At 36.2% G+C, this 18332-nt stretch overlaps 1 protein-coding gene across 2 annotated transcripts in view; it reads left to right on the top strand.

Moving 5' to 3' along the window:
- The window catches only part of LRBA (LPS responsive beige-like anchor protein), a 423660-nt gene that overhangs the window by 160484 nt on the left and 244844 nt on the right, over window positions 1-18332 (top strand). For both annotated transcript variants that reach the window (XM_086746251.1, XM_086746250.1), the window contains exon 37: window positions 16176-16342. In XM_086746251.1, the coding sequence (XP_086602377.1) occupies window positions 16176-16342 (167 nt within the window). The remainder of the gene's footprint in view (window positions 1-16175; window positions 16343-18332) is intronic.

The following is an 18332-nucleotide window of genomic DNA, read 5'->3' as shown; positions in this document are numbered from 1 at the left end:
CTTTCCCTCACTTCATTTTGCTAGGCTAAATGAGTTTTATTCATCTAGGTTTTTTTCTTTTAAGGTGGTGTCTGCATAGTCTAGATCATCCTAGTAGTTCTACTCTGTGTCTGTTATTGGAAGATTGATTCCTACTGGAACATGGATGAGCAAGACTGATAACATTAATTAGTCCATTATCAAGCCTGTTATCCCATCTCAACCTGTTACATAGTTACTTCTTCTTTGGCAGTGATTCCAATTCTGAATCCTTCCTTAATGATTTTCAGTTATGTCGTATTTTCTGATGGTAGACTCAAAACTGCACCCAGCGTTCTAGATGTGGACACACATGGAATATGTAAATACTCAATGTTTTCTGTGCTGTTCTCTTCACAGTGGTTACTAATTCTTTACTTGATTCCTGTATGCTTGTTGATTGTTGTGTACCAAGCTGGTGTTTTCATAGAGCTGTCATTGGTAATACCATCTCATTATGGCAAAAAGGAATCAAGATAAAGTTGAACTCAGAGTCCATCATTTTATATCTAAAATTAGATTATTTTCTACATTTCTTTTATCTACACTGAAGTTCCTGTGCTGTTTTATTACCATGACTTGGTCTTCTAAGCTCCCTGTCCAGTTCCATATACCGCCTTCGTGATTATACAGCTCTGAATAGCTTAGTATCAGCAACAAATGTTATCACTTCATTATTCACTCATTCTTCAGGCTTTTTTTTTAGGTATATCTTGAACAGCCTGAAACAGTCACAAACTGACAGAAATTGTACGGTTAATGTTAGTTTGACCGGAACCTTATCTAGTATTTTCTATCATCTCCTTTTGGAAGTAGCTTCTCTGAATCTTGTAATTTACTTTTCCTTTGGCTGCTTTATGCTTTGCTTTTCTTTTGTGATGTTCGTCTAGATAAGTCATTATACTTTCCTAAAATGTAGCTTTTAAAGTCAAAGTAGTTTGCTCACAATTGGAGAATTTGAACTTACTGATGTTTTAAGAGCTTTGATGAAATAAAAAGTTAGAGTATACTTCTGTTGTTATCATTTGTAAAATTAACATTTCCATTGAAGGTGAAAAGAGAAATGTCAAAACCAATCTTAAAAAAATTCCAATTACATCATGAGATACGAGTTTAGGTTTTTTTGTATCTACAGGAACATGAAACTGCTGTAACACTTTGTTTTGTTTTGTTTTGTTTCTCCTGAAACAGATTGGTGAATCAAACAGTTCATAATAGCATTAACTTCCAGATATAATGTTTCCAACCAGTCTTTATAATTCCAGAATTAGTGGAAACATTTATGTGTTTAGATTCTTCTGTCAACGCACAGGGAAGTGAATTATTGAAAAGATAAAAATAAATTTGTTTGCTTTCTGTCAGAGTTCATATCCACAGCCAACCTTGATAGAAGACCAGAATGATTTAGACAAGTTTGCTTTGGAGATTCATAACATATGCTTGCTGGACAGAATTGAGTTATCTCTGCTCTGGAGAGTAAGTTATTGTAGCAGGAGCTGACAGAGATGAAGATAACTGAGGGAAATTCAATTACCTTTTAGTGTTTTCCTTCTAATAGGATTCTTAATGTGAAAAAGATCCTTAGATGATGCGCCTATGTTGCTTTGTGAGATCTGCTTTGATACCTGCATCCAGGATAAAGTGAACTCTTCTTTTCAGGCCTTCCTTAAGGATGAAATATGCATTTGATTGCTAAATGGGTGTTAACTTTTCATCCAACATATTGTCATTTGTAAACCAAGTGTATTTGCAAGTCTTTTGGCAGTAGTCTTGAATATTCTCTCAAATGCAATTTCATTTTCAAAAGTATTATTTCTTATGTGAAAAGCTTGTTTATAACAGGAATTGAAGAAAGAGGTCACAAAGCTGCAAAATATTCCCCTATATTCTAGTTCTGTTTCTACATGTTTGTTTTCTCATTTGACTTTTCTTGGCAAAAGCACCTGAGTTGCAAATACCTGAGTTCAGGATGTTGAGTTAAAGCCCATCCCACTTGACTATAGCTGAATTTCATGTGAAACTTCTGCAGTTCTGAGGTTACCAGGGTAGACTGGGCCGTACAGGTATTGGGTTGTTGTTTTTTTGTGTTACTTGTAAAAATTTCAATTTTTTTTTTTTATAGTGGCTGGTGGTTGAAATGAAAATTTAGAAATGACTATGAAGTCAGCTCGTTCTGCATCTTTATGTGCAAAAATACACCACATACAAGTTTGTGTGCCTGCAAGATGCTTTATTTTACTGACCTATTAAACTGCTGTACGTAGCTGAATGTAGTTATGTGTATATCCTCCAAAATATCTTATTTTAAAAACTGACGCTTATCAGCTTTGGAAAGTAAAGTACACTTTCTATCTGGAGGTTTTGTCCAAGCAATTGCACATTGATATTTATATAATAGAAAGGGAGAACAAGTATCTTCATGTTAGGTGTATTTGCAACCCCAGAACAGTTTTGAATGTGCCTGAAAGCTGTAGTATACCTAACTTGGATTGCGAATCTAGTCCATAGTTTGAGTAGTTGCTTGTCTTCACTTATGGCTTCTTGATTATGTGAGCTCTAGATACACTTGTCATTAGCTTGTTTGTGCTCAAATCGTAGCATACATAGTCTTATCTTGTAGTTAATGCAGTCTCCTCCTTTAGGCACGGCAAAGTTTGATTCATGTAAGTTTATTTTTTTTTATGTTCGTGAAGGTGGCTTATGAAAATCAACTTTGGGGCAATGTGTGAAGTAATACATATTAAAACATATGCATTAAGATACTGTTTAGAAAAGTTCATCAGTAGAGCCTGAAGGCGTTTACAGTTATTTTTTTCAATGTTACTTGTATTTTTTTAGTCACATAGAGTATTTTTTTCCTTTCATTTATTGAAATACTGATGAGGTGGAAGTAGTGCAAAATATTGTGCCTAGTGTAATAGTTTATCCCGAATTGATATTTCTCATTCCGATGAAAGCTTCAGCCTTTCATTGAGAATGCTGTGTTCTCAAAACAAAATATAGTTACTGTGCTGAAATAAATACCTCCATGAGTGATGGCTGAAAAGAGACAGTAATTCTATAAATAAGAATTTTACAATTAAATTGATAAAAGGATACTTATTTCATAGTAGATGGGGCTTGAAATCTGTCTGGGATCCAGGGAGGGAAATGGTGGAAAACTGTAAAGCCAAGGGTGGCATTAGTGTTAATCTGTTATAAAGGTAACCTTTTGTTTCTGAGTAGACCTATTCTACTACCTATTCCTATTTCCAGGAAAGGGAACAAGACTACACTAATCGGAATTCTTAACAGGAGCCGAAAGGTCCTTTCACATTGCAGAGCAGTGAGGTAGAAGTGACAGTTCAGCTTTTCATCTTACCTTTGCTATATTAGTTTTTAAGTGGGAATCACTGTAACATATTTTAAAAATCTTTTTCCTCCCACTTAATCTGATTCTTTTATGGAAATGTTTACAGAATGAGTCCACCTACTATTTTTTCTCTTTGTCCTAAATAGGAGAAAATTGAGCCAATCCCTTTGAAATGGTCTCAGATCTATCAGGCAGTTAAGTTGCTCTTCAAATGATCACTGTATGGGGAAGGTGCCAGGTGACTTAGAGACCTCTGGATTTCACTGTTAATCTGAAGTCCTACTGGAAGTGGCATAGTCAATCCTTGAATAGTCTTAGTTTTCAGAAAACTGAGTTGTCCTCTCTGTTCTGTTTCGCAACAAGGAAGCAGATACATTTCCTGATACTTTCCTCGCCGCTTCTCTTTTCCCTCCCACCTTTTTCCTGCTCACGTTTCTAGGTCCCTGTTGTTAATTCACTTTTTAGAAAATGCATCTTCAAAGATTTCTGGCCATCTTAAAAGAAAATATTTAGATAACTCTTGGAAGTAGGGATTAGAAGGTGATAATAGTGACTGTAATGGTGAGCAATGCAAGTGCTTTGGTTATCGTTATCCTTTTTTAAATTTCTGCCTTGGTGCCAAGATAGTGAGTTTTTTGTAAAAAATTTGTTGGAACAAATTATGGGTCCGAGTAGTAATGCCAAAGTTATGACATAATGGATTTTGAGATGTTTGTGCTTCTTCCATACTTCTGCCTGCCTGTCCTTGTGGAAACTTGGGATTTAAATCTCACCAAACTGCCCTGAATTGTGTGTTGCCCTTGGAGCAATTTGAGATAACGTTTTCATGACCAGTGCCAATTCTTGCCTCAAATATTTGAGGAAGGTAACAGACAAAGCGAGTTATTGGATGGGTTACTGTATTTTAGAGAACATATACTGATTGTGAAACAAATTTTGTTGTAACTTGGGACCAAAGACTTACAATACACTGTCAGGGTGCGCCAAGGACCAGCAGTGTCCCATAGGGGCTAAATTGCACACCTACTGCAGTACCACAGCAGGACCTCACCAAGTACCTCCAACCTGTAACCCACTATGAGAAAAGCAAGGCAGCCCTGGGGGAGAGGGTGGCCAGGGCCAGCACAGGACCCCACAGTAGGGCAGAGCCATGGGGCCAGGGCCAGCCTGAGGCTAGGAAGCCCACTTGCACCATGGCTAGCATCCTGGGAAGGATCAGGGAGCCTACAGCAAAGTGATGGGCATTAGTAGAATGGAGGGGAGGTCCTGGCCTCCGGTCGGGCTGCGGGGCAGCCTTTCTCCACTACTACCAGCAGGACAGGGTCATCCTTGGCTGTACTGGCTCTGTACTGGCCCTCAGCCCTGGAGGACCTTATGCCACCTACAGACATCTCTAAATTTTCCTACAATTAGTCCTGAATGTGTTAAACATTTGCAGAAGGAAAAAATCAAGTATTCTTACTTGTGAAATATTGTTGCTTATTTTTTTCCTACACTACCTTTTAGAAACCCCAAATACCTCATTTCTAAGCGGTTGTGGATAGCCCTGAAGGCAGTTTTACCCATCTTGGCATTGGGCCAATGCTGTTTTGCAAGGCAATTTCATCTGATCGGCAGCAGAGGAGAGGAATATTTCTCAGGTTGTTTTTGAATGGCGGCTGTTTGAAGCTACTCAGAAATTTGTAATATTAGAAATAGACAGAGGTAGATTATTGGCTATAGTGTAACAGAAGCTGTTAAAGCATGTGAGAAATGTTGTTACATGGCGCTTAGGTATGCCCAATAACTGTCACTTACATGTGTTTTATGTGACGTTTTATATCATTTCTGTAGTTTGTTTCATTCTCTGTGTGGCTAGCCGCTGTACTTTCTTTCAGTACCTATAGTGTTAACGAGTGAACTGTAATTCACATCAAATCCCAGAGTCTTTTTTTAAAATTGCACAGAATTTGTGTTGCTTTTTTTTTTATCCTGTGTGGCTGTTGTGCTCTAAACATATCAAGCTCCAAGTATTGAGTTTGTTATTTTGCAGTGAATTAAAGTCAATTAGTGAAATCTAGTTAAGCAGGATTTGTGCAGTTGTACTGTGTAATCTGTTTAGTGCCATTACACCAACGTCCGTGAATTCAGCTGTTTGTAACAAATGCTTATAATAACTATTATTGAGGAGTACTATGAAAAAACCACCCTCATACCATTTAAAAAAAAAAAAAAAAACAACCAAAAATAATCTGATGTGAAAACCTTGCACAATGAACTGGAACAAAGCCAAAAATAAAACTTGACAAGAACATCAGAGCATTGGAATAGGAGGTTTCACAATTTCTAATGTTTAATTTTGCAATGAGAAATAACAAGAAAACTCATGAAATGGATTTTATATTTTCTTCTTATGTAAATTAATATGGAGGTTTTTATTAAAAAAATTTAAATGCTGGCAACTTAAAGGATAAAACTGCTTGGTGCTACATAGTACTTAGTTTCTGTGAAGGTAGCATCTGTAGTAGTTGCAATGCTGACTCTTGCATCACTGTGGTCTTTTCATTTAAACCAAGTAAGCAAGAAAATACAAATTTTAAAGTAATTGTTATGGAGTATTTTTAATCCTCGTTCCATATTACTCAGTATAAGGATCTAGAGTTGCATGAATGAGTGTTTTTAAGTTAGACTTCTGTAAATCGGAGACAGTTGTCTTCTCATACTTTGAATAGGCAGAATATTTCAAATGCTGTCATCATATGGATAATAAAATCACACAGTTTCAAAAAGGAATTAAATTATCCTCCCCCAACAATTTTTACAGTGAAATGTCGACCTTTCAAGAGTGGTAGAACTCTCTCTGAATAAAAGATGTTAATGAAAACCCAAACCTTTTCATACCTATCTCATGCTATTCTGAAATTCCAAAATTATGTTACATGAGTGCGTGAGGACCCATCACAAAGGACAAAGCCTCATACGCTAGTTGGAATGAAATATAAAACATAGACTGCTGAAAAAAGGAGAGGAGAAAAAATAAAGATGAAATAATTTGCTTTTCATAGTTTTATGCTCTAGGAATTCTGACAGGAGGCTTTAAGTTTCGGCAAAGGTTAAGCTAAAGCTGGGATTGTGACTGCTTAACATGTTTCCAAAGGACATGGCAAGGAACAATTTTAAAGAATAACTGCTATAAGAGGCCATATTTTAATAATCCCTCTCAGTTGCTTCTGGATTTTTTAGAAAAATCTTTGTCATTTCATCATCATCTTAGTCAAAATATCCTGCTTTTGAAGTGCTTGGTTCTCCAAAGAATAAGCTTCTCAAGAGTCTTAGTTTACCATAAGGTGAAGAGCAAGTTTGGGGTGTAAGTTAGAAACTTGTGAAGCAGCAGCGCTGAGCATGTTATTTTTTTTAATAGACTTTTGAATAAAATCCCGTGTAATACTTCTCTTTTCACAGATTCTCTGATAGTGATTTGAAATTCCTCTGACAAAAAAAAAAAAAGCCCTTAATACTTTTCATTAATAATGAATTGAAATGTTTCTGCAGATCCAGATTAAGGTGCAGTGACTCGATGGCAGAAACTAAAGGTTTTTTTCTGTGTGTGGAAAGGAAATGCTTTGTCAGCAACCATGGTTGTCCTATTTAGCAGTGTTGGTCAAGGATATGTGCCAGTCAAGGTGATCATTCTCCACTGAGAGGTTGAAAAGATCCTGAACTGTCAGAGATCAAGTTTATTAAATTAGCTATTGGAGCAAGCATGGTAGAACCTGGTGAAGGGCAGATGGGTTATGTTTTGGGTCGTGAGTTCATGTTCCTGTCTGAATGTTTCATAGCTGAGGTTTCACAAAAGAACTGCCAAATACGGCACAGAACACTGTTGAAGCTCTTTCTGTTGCTCATGCAGAATGGTAGGTGATTTGTTCGTACATCTACCTTAATTATCATTCTGTATCCCTCTGTATACATTGATTTGCTTGTGTGCTGGTGGTATTTTCACCTTTGTTTGTTCTTAACATCTAGTGAGTACTAGCCTACTATACAGAGTAGAATACTTTCAAAGCATGCCTTTGATTGTGTTATCAGAGTACAGAACAGAGTTATAGAAAAGCAAACTACAATTTTTTTCTTTTTTAAAATTGTCATAAGTGACATCTTAAGGAGTCCAGTCAGGTCTGAAACTGACTTGGTATCCAGAGTACTGAAGGTTATTAAAGATGGGCATGTCATTGGCATGCAACCAGTCATGGCAAGACAGGAAACTGTTATGCCTAAATGTCTTGTTATCTCAAGTTAATGTGATTTCTCTTTTCTTGGTTCCTGAGTTAGTGTATTTTGATAACTTCTGAAGCTCCTGGATTAAAATCAGAGTTGTGTTCTCCAAAAAAGACACTAAATGGGGGAAGCTGAAAAGTGCTCGAGGGGAACTGTTTAGAAAATAGAAATAGAAACACAGAACCCAGGCTGCAGAGATATCTCAAGGGGCTAATCTTTCAGTCTTTTGGAAATCTGGAACTTTACATAATCTTGGAAACTGTTTATGTAGAGATTTTGGCTGGAAATGAATTTGCTTTGCATGTGTTTTGCAAATTTATAGAGAGATTTAGTGAGTGTGATGTAGCAGGAATATCAAACAATAAATAACAAAGTCAACAGAGGTATGTTGGTTATTTTTGCATTGTAGTTTGCATAAAATATGAAAGTGAATTCTTACAGGATGATAAAAATGAGTCATAGATAGGAATACACATTCCTGTAAGGCAGGTATTGAGACAGTTAACGCAAGTCATGTGTTAAATACTAATATACCTAAGTATTTTTAGCTATAGAAATTAAAGAATTTTAACTCCAGCAGATGCCTTTCACTTTGTTATAGACAGAGACTGAATCCATATTTATAGATAAAAGTGGCACAATGTATTTTGTAATAAGGTTCCAAATTACCTTTTGGTTTATCTGCTTATCATCGGAATCATTCTGGCTAAATTTTTCCATTCTTTGTGCTCTTAGAGGTTGAATTAAGATTTAGATAATTTTTTTTCTTGTTTTGTAAAAGAATGTTGGCAAAACGTTTCCAAATCAAAATATTAAAAAAATGTTACTTCTAATTTCGTTGAGAATATTCATTTTTTTATACCTTTTGCTCTTATTACAAAAAAATGACTTGGAATTCATCTGACAGAAAACTTGTGAAAAAATGCTGTTTATGTAGTACCTTTAAGGGCTTCTTAATTAGTAGGTTGTGTTGTTCAGAAATAATAGTGGATATTACCTGCTCTTACAGACTTCATTTAAGGTTTATCTGTGCCATCTGAACCACATGTGACTCTCAATCTCTTCAAGCGTCACTCGTGTGCCAAGTCCTGGTGCTGTAAGTTGTAAAAGAGCTATGCTGGCAGTAGCGTGTCTGGAAATATGAATCCTAGGGAAGGTGTTATTTGGCTGCTGAGGCCAAAGCTGCTAGACTACTCTTTACCTGCTTTACAGGTAACAGCAATCCTCACTGTGCTTCAGTGGAACAAGACAGTTGGAGAGGTGGTGCTCATAGTGAATGAGGACATTTCAGAGCTTTAATTTGTTGAGATTTATTGGAAATGTGTCATCTGGCCACTGGTCACACGAAGATTTTCACAAGATCCTGAAGAACGCATCACATACCACAGCAAGGGTTGTTTGGCAGAAGTTTCCTGAGCCAACAGTGCCACCATCGCAATGGATGAGTATTTCCCCTACTTCCCCTTAGTGTTCATACTGTACAGATGGGAGGAAGTGTCCTGATGCTAATGCTAGAGTAAGGTACTAACAGGAAGATCAAAGAGTGATATTTGGGTGGATAATATGAGAAAGAGCCTGCAGATAAAAGAAGAACAGAAAGAAAAGCTAGGGAGCATTGAAAGCATGATTGGGACGGTTCCCTAGGCCAGTCTCCACTGCATCTTTGGAGACTGGAACTAAATACTGTATTTGGAATTGGCTGGATTGTTGCACTCAAAGAGTTCTGGTCAATGACTCGATGTCCAACTGGAGACCTGTGAAGAGTGGCATTCTTCATGGGGCAGTATTGGGACCGGCCCTATTTAACATCTTTGTTGACAACATGGACAGTGGGATAGAGTGCACCCTCAGCAAGTTCGCCAATTACACCAAGCTGTGTGGTGTGGTCGACACGGTGGAGGAAAGGGATGCCATCCAGAGGGACCTTGACAGACTGGAGAGGTGGGTCTGTGCAAACCTCAAGAAGTTCAACCAGGCCAAATGCAAGGTCCTGCACCTGGGTCATGGCAATCCCAGGCACAGATACAGGCTGGGCAGAGAATGGATAGAGAGCAGCCCTGAGGAGGAGTTGGGGGTACTAGTGGATGAGAAGCTCAATGTGAGCTGGCAATGCACACTTGCAGCCCAGAAGACCAACTGCATCCTGGGCTGCATCAAGAGGAGTGTGGCCAGCAGGTTGAGGGAGGTGATTCTCCCCCTCTACTCTGCTCTCATGAGACCCTACCTGGAGTACTGTGTCCAGTTCTGGAGCTCCCAACATAAGAAGAACGTGGACCTGTTGGAGTGAGTCCAGAGGATGGCCACTAAGATGATCAGAGGGCTGGAGCACCTCTCTTATGAGGACAGGCTGAGAGAGTTGGGGCTGTTCAGCCTGGAGAAGAGGAGGCTCTGGGGATACTTTATAGCGGCCTTCCAGTACCTCAAGGAGGCCTATAAGAAAGATGGGGAGAAACTCTTTAGCAAGGCCTGATGTGATAGGACAAGGGGTAATGGTTTTAAAATAGAGGGAGGTAGACTGGATATAAGGAAGAAATTTTTTTTACAATGGGAGTGGTGTAACACTGGCACATGTCAGAGCCCAGAGAGGTGGTTGATGCCCCATCCTTGGAAACCTTCAGGGTCAGGTTGGATGGGACTCTGAGTAACCTGATCTCATTGAAGGTGTCTGTGTTCACTGCAGGGGGTTTGGACTAGATGACATTTGAACGTCCCTTCCAACCCAAACCATTCTATGTTTCTGTGTAAGTATGTGTCTCATTTGCTGGACAGAGTGGATGTTCCTTGTGAAGTGAGTGAGTTTGTCAATTCCAGAAGTTGTTCATTGATGTGATTCATTTGTTGCATTGAACTAGAAGTTCTTTAGTGAATGCAGTACTGATGTCCGTTGTGGTGTTGAAGCAGTTGAATGTCACAAGATTGATGCAGCGTGTTGGGGAATGGCTTAAAAGATCATCACTGGCTCCTTCTTTCCTTAATATCTAATCTGAAAGCACAGAGCCACCTATGCAGAAGTGCTGAGCTTTACTGTTTCTAGCGCATAGGGAAATTTTACTTGAATTATTTCTAGCTTGAAAAATGCATTGTACTTGGAAGGTGTGAACGCAGTGGATCTCAAATTTAATGCTCAAGTGTAATATTTTTAGGATCTTAGCCTATTTTAAAACAAGATCAGTATGAAGAGACTGCAGACATAAACTGAATTTGCGAAAGAGAAAGAGGGGCGAAAGTGTCTACCTTAGTGCATGCTTTGAAGGCAAAGCATTTGGATATAGTTACAGTAAGAATTGGCTTCTTGAGTTCAGAAAGAACATTCATCTCTGGTTATTGTTTATGCCAGTGGTTAGCAGCGATGCTTAGAGAGTTAGGATGTTGGACTAACGTAGGACATGTATAGGCAATCTCAGTTTCTAGCAAGGAGTAAGAGCTCATGTTTGTGTAAAGCTTTGTCTTTGATGGTGATCCAGGGATGCTGCTGTAACACAGATAATACCAATTAGAGACAAGCATCAAAGAAAAACATTAAAAAAAGTCTATGTTACTAATGGATCTGCAAAATAAATCTGATGTTATTTGTCATTACTCTCTACTATTTATTTATTCTGTCAGTTATTTTTGCATCCAGTTGAGCTCCTGTTAGTTTGTCTCATTTGCCTAGTCTAATAAATTGAGTTAATTTGAAAGATGCAATCTCAGTAAAAGTGCTGTTGCCTAGTGTTTAGTTGGATTTAGGAAAACTTAATACTGTGAGATTTAAAGGTAAAAAAATAAAGCTGTTGACTCAGCACATATTAAAACCAGATGTTTCTTGGGATTCTTTCATTTCTCTCTAATCACTAACCTAAATTGTGGTAGGTTTTTTTCTGGTCATGACCATAGTTTTACCAGTTTGTGTTTGGTGTGATGTAAGTCAACTCTGCTTTTTTTTTTTTTTTTTTTTTTTTTTTTTTTTTTTTTTTTTTTTTTCCCTCTTGTGATTTTAAATGCATGATTTTTTTTTTTTTTTCCCCTCAGAAGTGCCTGGCTAAAAAAAACCACTTTTTTTTCTTTTCTTTTCTTTTCTTTCCTTTTTTTTTTTTTTTTTTTTTTCCCCCCTTCCCCTGTGTCCCTCCCTGTCCCTAAGTATTATGAACAGTTTCTTTCAATGCAGATTCTTTTTAATCTTCAAATCAGATAAAAGGCTGGAAAAGTGGATGAATGAGGTTTGAAAAACTATAGGTTGTGGAGATGAGAAGCCATTGCATTGTGTTCAGTCCATTAAAACAAGAAGAAATAGAAGAGATTCTTTGATAAGTGTTCTGCTGGTGTTAACCTTGATGGCTATTATCGGGGGGACGACGCTATATCTATTTCATTGGCTTAAGCTTTTTTCATGCTGAGAGAAATCAATACTTTGAGTCGTTGGATGACAGAGGCATCACTTCAGAATTGACGGTGGCTGTCAGACGTTGTCATTGGTTGACTTTTGTTCGCTGTTGAGGTTTTAAGCTTTCATTTTTCTAAGTCTTATTCGGGAGTCTTTGTAAGATTTCCCTGGGTAGCATTTTTAGTCCAGACTTTAAACCTCAGGTCAGAGGTCAAGTGCAAAGATCTGTGAAAGCAGAGGATTGAGGAGCTCCTTCATTTAGTAAAATATCCTTATTTGTAGGGAATTTGCATTAGTGGCAAGACTACGCATTATCTTATGGATGACTTTTGCTCTCAGATGACACCCTCTGAGACAGATTGTTCACAAAGCAAGTAGCTTTTAGCCAAATTAGACAAAGAAGATGGAATATGTACATGTAGTCAGTGATCTCTGAGTTGAAGAATAAAAGTAAAAAGATGCAATATTGCTTTTAAAACCCCTACACTATTAAACTTTTTTGTATTTTCTATTACATTGCAGTTTTGGGACTGCAGAGGTACACATGCAGATGGTACTGTGCAGAGGAAATATTTTACTTGATATTTTTGTAAATATCAAAGATTAAATAGTTCTGGAAACACTAAATTAATCCTTCTCTTCACTGAAATATAGACAAGGAAAATAGACTAATTCACCTTGTCAGTATTTTGCAATAGTATTTCTGGAATCTTTCTTGCATACAGAATGTATTGTATTTTCGTATCTGTAACTTGCCTTTTAGATGACCTTGTGCTCCTTGAGAGTTACTGTCCCTTAAAAATAAATCTTCAGATAACCTATGTGTTCAAATAGCCTGCAGTCTTGTCCAAGCAGGGAACAGGAGAGGAAAAAAACCCTGTTCCACTCTGCGATAATGGCAGAGAGAAGGTTTCTGTTCCATCCTGGATGAAGGAGTAGAGAGCGAGGCTCTTTCCTGTGCTCTGTGCTGTGCCAAAGGATTCTGCTTAATAACACTTCCCCTTTGTAAAACTTCTATCAGCCATTGAATTTAAGACTTTTTGTAGATCACCTCTGGGGTGTATATATGAAAATTAAAACATATACGTGAAAATGTATTTTTCTCCTTTCAACTTTTTTTTTGTTTCATCATGTGTGTGACTGCAGTACTTTTGTGATTATACTTTCATTACACACTTGCCCAAACTGATAACACACATTATGTAGGCCAAAGCTCTAGTGGAAGGAAGGTTTGACTAAGTTGTTTGTGTGTAACTGTGTATCTAATTGTAAAACTGTATTCAAGCATGACAGGGTGTATACTGTAAGTGCAAGAGATCAAACAATAAAGAAGAAGTGAAAGTGTAAAAATATATTTTTCAGTTTGTGCACAAACAGAAATCAAGTTGAATTTTTATTTTACATAAATTGAATTATCAGGATTTAGTGTGAAGTATTATCATGTACTAGTCTATATACTGGTATTGCATCCCTGGAAGTAGTGGATCGGGTGAATCTGAAGGCATCTGCAAAATGAAAAAATACAGTAGAGAAACGGAGACTCTCTAATGCTTTCAGAACAGTGTAGGGCTGACTGGCTGCCTTGGGATGGGTCTCTTTCCATTTCTTTTGGCGGAGCCAATCTTCTTTCACTCTTGTATTAAATTTTTTTTGAGAGAGGAAGAGGGAGAAATAAAAATTTCTTTTTTTCTGAATACTTGGCATATATCATGGGTAGGAACCACTGAACAACTGACGAGTCGCTGTATGATTAAAGAGAAGATTATTCTTGAAAACTTTCTTAATGTCAGTAACTATACATGAGTGTGCCAGATATTTAGCAGAACTGTGGCTTCTTTCTGTTCTTGTTTGTAAAATATGTATTGTAAAGAGTGTGCTATGGTTAAAAGTCCCTCCTGGAGTGATGTTATAGTTTTTGGGGCTACTACATGTGGGAGTCTCTCAGTTTTGAATAGAAATTTGCAATTACCCACCATATTAATTGCTGAATGTGCTGAAAAGTGGACCCCTATACGTTTCCACTTTGTAACAGGCTGGTTCTGTTTTCATGGAAGTTGTCAGGACAATAAAATACCATTTTTTCCTTAATTTGAATGTCACAGTTACACTTTGAAAATATTTCTTGGTATTTAATGAAGGATGTGTTCAAAATTACATCATAAAGAGACTTTTTTAAAAGAAGTACAAGTTCATTATATCTTTTACAAAACATTCTAGTTTGATTTCCATTTTATCATGTTTTAAGGTCAAATGTGACTTTAATGTTCCATAAAGAGACAGAGATTGATAATGGGGAAAGAATAACCCTCTAATGTGATTTATATCTATGGATTTTATGTCAGATATGAAAAGTTGCTGTTCAAATTGTAAAGGAGGATCCATTAAAGAGCACTTTAAAACATTTTACTGCTTAGCTTACCTTATACACTTGTTTTTAGAATTCTGCCCTTTCAGGCAACTTAAAAATAACAGCTTATAAAACATTTACAAAGTACTGAAAAGAACTCAGAATCATCATAGGTGCAAAATAGATTAATGTATTGGAAAAGACAGCGGTATTTAAAAAGAGATAGAAAAATCTTGTCTAGTGTTGGTTATGGTTTAGCCATCTTATGGTTTTGAGAAGAAGTGGCAAAGTGCTTCATGTAGGAGTACAAAAGCCAATTTTTGATGTTTCATTGACTTGGAAAGTCAGCTGCTCATTCTTCACTCCTGGATGTCTGTTCATCAGGTGAGCATTGCTCTAAGGTGTGGGAAAAATTATGAGGAAATTTGTAAATTAAAATTGTTAAAATAGCTTTTTAAAATGTATTTATCTGTTAGTACATTTTTGTTATCTAATATCTATGAAAATCTACACAACCCCATATTTTGTTTTACTTGTGGCTTTTTCCACATTCTTCCTATCTTTCACTTTATATAGTATACGTGTATTTGTGTATACACATATATAAATAACATTCATAGCCTGCCTATTTTTTTTATTCGCAGCAGTTTTCTAATGCTTGTACATATAGATAACATTTATGCTTTTTCTATATAAATCTATGTTGATATTTTAAACAAAAAACATTATGATATTGTGCTGTTATCTAAGCTCTAAGAAATAATTGTACTAGTGTCTGCATCAGCTGTGCTTCACAGAGAAAAAGCAATTTTTTTTGTTGTTAGGCAGACATTTCTGTCCATTCTACTAACTAGATCATAGAATAATCCAATCATTGACAAAGACTGAAATGCTTTGTCTGGCACATGCGATCTGTGGAACTGCCAGATGAAAACTGAGATTAGAATCAGGGAGTGCTGAAGCGGGGAAGAGCCTTTATTGTTTCTACCAATATTTGAATTTGTTGTGGGTCTTCATGTACAGTGGTTTGATGAGAGGATGATGTACATTTGGTACCCGTTTTTTAAGCTCTGTATTGAAGATGATGAAATCCCAAATAAGGAAATGTTGTAAAAAAGAATCTTTCATGGTTTTAAGTTCTGTTTGTGGGTGTGCCTTTCAGTTCTTATTTGCTAGTATTTGGTTTTGAGTACCTGGGCAAGCAGAAGATGTTTATACAACAGGTGTAGTACAGCTGGGAAAATGATTAACTTCCCCATGCTGGCCTGCAAATGTGCTCCACTTCAAGAAGCTGTCTAGTAAAGATCAATTTGGTGATCTTATGCATTTTGTCTTCTGTCTGTCTGAAGATACATAGATGTTCCCCTTAGTTTTTATAGTTTTAGAGTTACATATTCATACAAACAACAGCAAATGGTTGCTACGAAAATGTATTGGAGAGGCATAGGAGTGGAGTGGTCAGGTAGCTGGCGTTCATTATTCTGAAACTTGCTTCTTTGATTTTGTAGTGCTGTTCACTTACTTTGTTAAAAAATAAAAGTGATTGTACCTATATGTTTTATTATGCAATCAGGCCACTAACGTGTTGGCATTTGCTGAATCTTGAGCGTGTATGCTGTATGGTTAAAGAATTCATGTCAAACCAAGATCCTCTGCTTGGCTCTCTGGACAGATTTACTGTGGGCAGCTGCACAGTGCCTCAATTCTCAACCTGTAAAATGGGGTTAATTCTTATTTCTCAAGGGTTTTGTATAAGTAATTAATTATGAAGTGCTTCAAAGTTCCTTCAGATGGTATAATTAAAATGCAGAGTAATAAAGCCTTTATTTTCTTCCTAGTCACTGTGTGCCCAGTATTCTGCAGACAAACGAGAAGAAGAAAAAATGTGTCATCATTTGATAATGGCAGCTAAGTATCGAGACCAAGTGACTGCAACTCAACTAATACAGAAAATTATAAACATTCTGACAGACAAGCATGGAGCCTGGGGAAGCTCAGCACCAAGGTAAAGCATTTTTGAGGTGTTTTTAAATGTTTTTGAGAAGTGGACTGTGCTCAGGTGATTTGAATTAATGTCTTATGGTCAAATTTAAAGCTAAAAAAGACTTTTTCATTTTTTTAAATAATATAAAAAAGGTAAAATTAATGTATCAGTGTTTAGTATGAGTGAATGTCAGAGAACTAGTGTTCTGCTAGAGCAGTAAATAGCAGGGTGATTCTCTTGTGACTTTAAACTTTTCTATAATAATGTAGTAGAAAAGTAGTTCTACCCCTGTCGTTTACTTGAAAAATAATTTTTAGAGAGAAATATTTTCTTACAACTAGCTTTCTTCATGGTGCATTATATGGTTCAAGATTGAACCACAGTTTAGTAACTTGTTTTCTTTTCTGCCAAAATTTAAACAAACAAGCATCTTTTTTAAGTTAGAGGGAAATTATGAGTTTTGTATTAATAATTTCAAGATGAAAACAGTACCATCAAATTAATTCTCGTTTTGGAATTCTCAGTATGTACCTTTGTTACAATGATACTTCTGTAACTCTTGTAGCAAATGTCACTGCTGAAGTTTTAATTGCAAATCTGAAATACAAGTTGAAGTCCTTGTAGTACACTGCTAATGAAGGCTTAAGAATATTGGAACATATTTAGGATAGAACAGAGCCACATTGAATATACTAGGATATTGAGATACTGTTGTTTGAATGCAATGGAATAATAAGCATGAGAAAGATACGTGAGTAGGGAACAAACTGTTTTTCCCAGTAATCTTTATTTGTTGTTCAAATTCCCAGGCACTAATAATTTCTGTAATGTACGGTAACATAAAGAAAATGTTGCAAATAAAATTAACTGGAAGTGTTAAAATTAGGAGTTGTGATATTATGGCATAGAATGTCCATTTATAATAAATAATAATTTTGGGCTCCAGGTTAAAAATGAAAAGTCGAAATAAGTGTTTAATGCTGTTTTTCTCTTGTTAAGTAAATTATGCTTAAATATAAAAAGACTATTTAAGAAAAAAATGATGAGAGTGTAAAAACAAGTCTATTTCAACCTTTCTAGGAATTTTTAATTACTTAATTACATACAATTTTAAAATAAGGCTTGTGTTACAGTTGTCTAAAACCAAATTTCTTTAAGTACTTCGCGTATGTGTAATTTTGATGAGTATGTATATTGTGATTTTATCCATCTGTTTATGTCTCTAGATTCAAAACTATCATTGCCATCTTCTAACTAAGAAGCAGAGAATTCTACTTGCTCTTTAGGTGTATTTTGCTTGTTATGATAATATTGGTGAGGGAAAAGTGTAATTGATAAAATATTCTGTGCTTGAAGGATAACTATTTTCTGATAATCCTCAAATAAGATTTATATAATCAGCTTGTAAATTACAAAGTACACAAAATATGAACATGGTAATTTCCATTTTATAATATGGTCTACAACAAAATGGAAATATCACATAATGCACTTTGCAGCACACTTAACATAATCCTAGAAACTACAATGACATTAGAGACAAAACAAAATCTCTTTATGGGAAAGGCAGAATGCATTTATTTGTCATAAACACATAAAAAATAAATGTATGCAATGATTGTAATTCTAATGAAATATTTTTGTAAGGGGGCTAAATTAATGTTTTCTGGCATATGTTTTATTTTGCGTTAAAATATTACATTGGTTTTTATCATGTAAATTTAATATTTTTTAATATTTGGTTTGTGGTATTTTTGTTTTTCCTCCTCCTTTGGAATCCATATAATTGCTTGTAGCCATGGCTCTGAAGGCCTAATACTTTCCCATTAATGTCATTTATTTTGTTTCAATATTGATGGCTTTTCTAATGCCATACGATCAGTGGGCTGCAGTGCTGGCAGCTGGCCTGGGATCGGCAGTGGTTTTAATAAATCACAATCAGACCTGTGCCATTACATCAATATTTTTAGTCAATTATAGAGAAGGTCAGGTGCTACATTCAGTATAGGAG

The sequence above is a fragment of the Chlamydotis macqueenii genome, chromosome 4 (genome assembly GCF_036417535.1).
Source record: "Chlamydotis macqueenii isolate bChlMac1 chromosome 4, bChlMac1.mat, whole genome shotgun sequence".
Taxonomy (NCBI): domain Eukaryota; kingdom Metazoa; phylum Chordata; class Aves; order Otidiformes; family Otididae; genus Chlamydotis; species Chlamydotis macqueenii.
This window is presented reverse-complemented; position numbering and strand designations above follow the sequence as displayed.